This window comes from Rhagoletis pomonella, unplaced genomic scaffold (genome assembly GCF_013731165.1).
Source record: "Rhagoletis pomonella isolate Grant_MI unplaced genomic scaffold, Rhpom_1.0 Rhpom_scaffold_06326, whole genome shotgun sequence".
NCBI lineage: Eukaryota > Metazoa > Arthropoda > Insecta > Diptera > Tephritidae > Rhagoletis > Rhagoletis pomonella.
This window is the reverse complement of record NW_023464858.1, coordinates 1,235-6,349: the sequence shown is the minus strand read 5'-3', so window position 1 is coordinate 6,349 and position 5,115 is coordinate 1,235. Positions and strand designations below refer to the sequence as shown.

The 5,115-nt window shown below is 35.8% G+C and overlaps 1 protein-coding gene across 1 annotated transcript; it reads right to left on the bottom strand.

The window, feature by feature from the left end:
• Nucleotides 1-3,529: 3,529 nt before the first annotated feature.
• Nucleotides 3,530-4,741, bottom strand: LOC118755462 (pre-mRNA-splicing factor CWC22 homolog). The gene is given in 2 exon segments (XM_036490292.1): nucleotides 3,530-4,228; nucleotides 4,230-4,741. Coding segments are annotated over 2 exon segments (1,029 nt in total). The 5' UTR covers nucleotides 4,582-4,741; the 3' UTR covers nucleotides 3,530-3,551.
• Between the last annotated feature and the right edge of the window lie 374 nt (nucleotides 4,742-5,115).

Sequence of the window (5,115 nt, the reverse complement as noted above, 5' to 3'; positions counted from 1 at the left end):
AAGGATAGTCAAAGTATGCTTGGGAGTTAGTGGAATAATTGGATTTAAAAAACTGAGCGAACATGTTAGAAATTGTTTGATTATCACCAGAGACGGTATTTTGATACTTCATGGCGGAAGGAAACCCCCGTACATTTCGCTTGGAGTTTACGAAATCATAAAATGATTTGGGGTTATATATTATACGTCGTTTGATTTTACACAAGTAATCTTTATAACACTTTTTGTTTAATTCAAAGAACTTGTGACGCAAAAGTGAGTATTTTACATAGTATGAGTGTAAGCCGGTTTTTTTTTGTGTAATCTAAAATAACGTGACTTTCTGTTTTTTCAAGTTTCTCAGTTCTTTAGTGAACCATAACTGTGTTTGTTCTACAGGAACACACATGCGTTTAGGCACATACTTTTCAAATAATCTATGTACAGTAAAATTAAAATGTGCAACGCTTTGCTCAACTTTTTCTTTGTATATAGGCCACGACAATTTAGACAATTCTTTATTCTGTTTTTTAAAGTTGGCTTGCGAAAAATCAAAGCGAATATTTGGCTCGTATGTTTGGACATCGCAATTTTGACCATCGTTTATAATTTCGTAAGATATCTCAATAGCAGGGTGGTAGACATCTTCGTGCAAAACTAGTGGGTCACATTTATTTACAGCCGACTTAGATGCATCATCAACATAAACAAGATCTAATACTTTGCCAAACTTATTGCGAAGTACATTAACTTGATTCAGGCAGAGTTCAGCCATCTCCTCTAAAAATACGTTGTTGCACGCGCTAGACGAGAAAGGTACAATATCATTGTCAATGATGTTCCATGATACATTTGGTAAATTAAAGTCCCCCAACACAATCAATGAATCAGAGGGTTTAATCATTGAATTAATTGATTTCAGTAAAGATACATGTTGTGAATACACTGATAAGTCAGATCGGGGAGGAATATAGCATAGAGCTAAGTAAGTAAACCCCCTTCCAACCTGAACACGAATGCATTTGAATTCTGCAGATTCGATGTGTGGAAGACTAACTTCTTCAGATGGTATTGAAGAGTCTACGGCAAAGAGTACGCCACCGCCGACTCTGTCCTCCCGATCTTTCTGTAGATATGATAATTATTTGAAAGAATCTCTGAATTAAAAGTGTGAGGTTTGAGCCAAGTTTCAGTCAAAGACATTATATTATAATTGCATTCAAGGCCATTAAGATATAAATTCGTTAATTTAGTATTTATGCCTCTTACGTTTTGATAATAAATACTTAAAGCAGATTTAGTAATCAGTTTTTTGGTTCTGTATTCTGACGGGGAATATTTGCTAAATTATTATTTTTGTTGGGCCTATACTCAAATTCACGAACGAAAGCTCCGGAGGGCCAAAAAGAACTACTAAGCAGCATGTCAAAATTTTCTAAATTTACGTCTATTTTAAATGAAGAAATATTTCTTTCATATTTAAAGTTAAATTTTCTGATACTTAAGTTGACAGTTTTAACTTTGGACGAGATGTAAAACTTTATATCGTCCTCGGAAGTATCCCTCGAAAATCTAGATACAAATATAGACTTCTTTGGGGGAACCACAACCAGTCTCCTAGTATCAGACTCGATTACCGGCGGACGGGGTTGAGTAACTGAGTTACTAGTTTAGGATAGAGTAAGCGTTGGAAGATTGGATGGCGGTGCCACAACTTCAACGGGGGACGGGGAAGATACTGCAGGGTCGTTATTATTAGAAGCAGACTTTGATATATGTTCTTTTGAGGAAGATAACTCCGTTGTCTGTGGACATGGAGAAGAAAGATTAATTAAGTCATTCGGAAGAGTGTTCTGACGTGGAACGGTCGTTTCATTAGGCGGACTATGAAGACGCTTACGTTTTGACACACGAATGTCCTTCATAGATTGTACGGTATCTAAGCATTTAAAAGATTTAAATACATTTTCGTAATGTTTAAATTTTTCGGTCAGTACCGACAACTCCCTCCCTACCTCAGAAAACCCATTTCTGGTTTGCCTAAACAACTTAAAGAGATCAACTTCGGTTGACCTGCACTTTAAGCAAGACCAGCGAAGACCTTTGCCATCATTAATAGCGTCCAGAATTCTTCCTGTCAAACCAGCACATTTTAGATGGCAAATACCATCATATTGAAAGATTTAATAACACTTATGTTAATAAAAAGACAAGCAAAATAAGTTTAACACAACACACACAACAATTCAGGAGCTGATGTATTTAGCTTAAAAATATATGTAGCGAACAGTTTGAGTATCACTGTAATGTGACACTTAATAAACGCAGCGCAAACAGCTGTGACAAGAAATACTAAACGAAGTAAACAAAAAGAGCAAAAAGAAATGTGCAAAAATAGAAACGATCTCAGTTAACTACAAAGGAATAACAACAACAATGATAACAACAAATGACTCGGCAAGATTAGATGTAAGCTAGTGAAATTTAATTAAATTTAATAAAAACCACAAAAATCACAGAACTTTCACTTAGCTTCGGTTATTATCACACTAAGATGCTCGTAGGCACTTCTTATAGCAACTTTTACTCAAAATTAGCACAATAAACTTTGCAAAATACAAAGACAAATCAAGGCACAAATAAGTAGAACTTCACAGCTTGACGTTTGGCCGGTACATCCTACGCCAAATATTGAAGTAGGTTCATGAATGTCACGTCTTGTTTTTACTTAAGTTTAAATACTTAATATCTGCAAGTATTTCTTTAATGTATTCACCCGAACTTCGGAAGGTTATTACTATTTAGTAAAAGTAATTACCGAGCCTACTTTATAAGGGAGAAAATGCTCAACACCGCCAACCAAAATAAAATTATTAAAAATCAACGGATTTTCTAGCGTCTTGAAATTTGCGCTTTAACGTACTTATCAAAAATTATAAACAGTAAATAAACAAAAGAAAAATAACCAAAACTAGTTAAAATGTCACTTAACTTAGTCAGCTGATCACAAGACTGCGCCTTTTTTTGCAACTTTGTCCTACAAAGCAAGCGATCTATCGGCGAAAATTTGTTGAGTTTTTCCAAGTTCTGTATGAAGTTTGAAAGTTTGGCTTATGTGGTTTTGATTAAAGCATGAAACATATTTTTATAAAAAATAACAAAAAAATTTTAACTTGAAAAACGTTGCAAATATTTAAGAAAAAATGCCTTAGAAGCCATTGCTCTAAAACTTGTAAATTTATGATTTTAATCATAAATTTGATATTATATGTACAAGTAAAGAAATACGTATCGAGGACCTTTTGCAATAACGACACACATGAAAACTAAAAAAAAACCCTTCCTACTGTCAAGTGGATCCTGTATTTAACCCTTACTACTTACTTCAGTTACCATTACTTTTTAGTAAGGATTAGACAAGAACCAGAGACATGAGTCACTTAACAGTTGGAAGTGGTTTTTCGGCATGGATTAGACAAGGAGGAGACATGAGGCCCTTAAGAGCATGGGATTTTTTTTTAGTTGTGCCGTTATTGCGGAGGATAATCGATAAGTACACATATTAATGTATTTTAAAACTTACTTAAAGCATCCTCCGGATTTGTGGCCTCGTCCAACATTAGCAAATGTGTGAACTGATCATCTTCCTCCACCAATTCTAATGATTCAATCACAGACTGGTGATCCTTGAAACCATCCTTTCGCACTTGAAATACTACTTCAATCATATATTGAACGCGCTTATCTAATTTACCCTCGTGTAATATATTTTTTAGCATTTCAAAAATTGCACCTATGCCTTTAGAAGACACCTCGGTCAATTTCATGCCACATTCTTTTAGAAAAGCTATAGCTACCTCCACAGAGTCGTCTGTTGGTGTCTCTACCAATAGCGTTAGGATCTCCAATGCAAGTATCTCATGTGCTACACGCTGATTAACTAAATGAGCTATAAAGCGGGATGACGACAAACATACCGCCTTATCGTTTCTTCGGAAAGCTCGTTTAAATTGAATTACCAGACGTTTAAGTAGTATCTCGCCTATATTAGGAAATTTAGAATTTATTATAGACACCAAGGCAGCATAGACATGCGTGAAAGTGGGCGATGCCGCTTGGGCTTGTATAATAGAACGACAAAGTAAGCCACGGCCACGAACAATATTTTCTTTAAGCAGTTCACGAGTAATAATGGCAATGTTATCTACGTTTACTTTGTTAATATAGCCATGTATGGACTTTTTTAGTGCTTCGGGATGTTAATAAGTCAACGGTTCGACGCTGCCGCTCAGTAATATTTCCTTCGGCATCGCTTACGGTGGCATTGTTATTTTCTGCAACTTTGCTATCCACACTGCTGAAACCTTTACTAGTAGAAAACCATGTATTCCGTTTTGGGGAATTTTCAGAACTATGCGAATTTTCTTTTTCACATCTCCTCTTTTCACGCTTTTCGTCATCTCGTCGTTGTAGCTTGGCATGGCGTCGCTTTCGTTTAACCTGCCGCCTCGCTATTGATGAAGAGAGTCGAGAACGTTGATATGAAGGTGATTGAGAACGTAAACCTTCTCTTGGATTCTGAGAATGGCGATGCCGTCGCATCTTTTTTCCATCACGAGAACATGAACGTTGTCGAACGCTGCTTCTACAGGGTATCATTTTCTGATTATTCGTTTCTTCTTCCTCGGTTAAGCAAACATCATTTTTTTCATTCTGGAATTACATCAAAAAGTTATATTAGAAGCTTGATTTATAGTCCGGGAGGCCAGCGACAAGGAAATGCAAGCATTTTATAAAAGCTGAATTTTTGATATTATTTCACATTTGTGGAGAAATTGCCTGCCGTCAGTCAGTCTGATTCGTTAGCGTTTGGCGTGGGGCGGCTTTAATTTTGTATAGAAACTCTTAATCTTGCAACTACGTTATAAAATCTGAAAAATTAATTGCGAGTATATTGACTGAAAAGTAGTATGACATTAGTCAGTCACTAAAATCCTGCACCCGAGCGCGTCAGTCACGCATTGAAGTTGTACAAAATCTTTGCATCTTGAAAGCATTTTATAAAATCTGAAATTCGGCTAACAGGTGCAGAATATTATTGCAATTACAAAAATAATAGCCAGTCAGATTTTATCT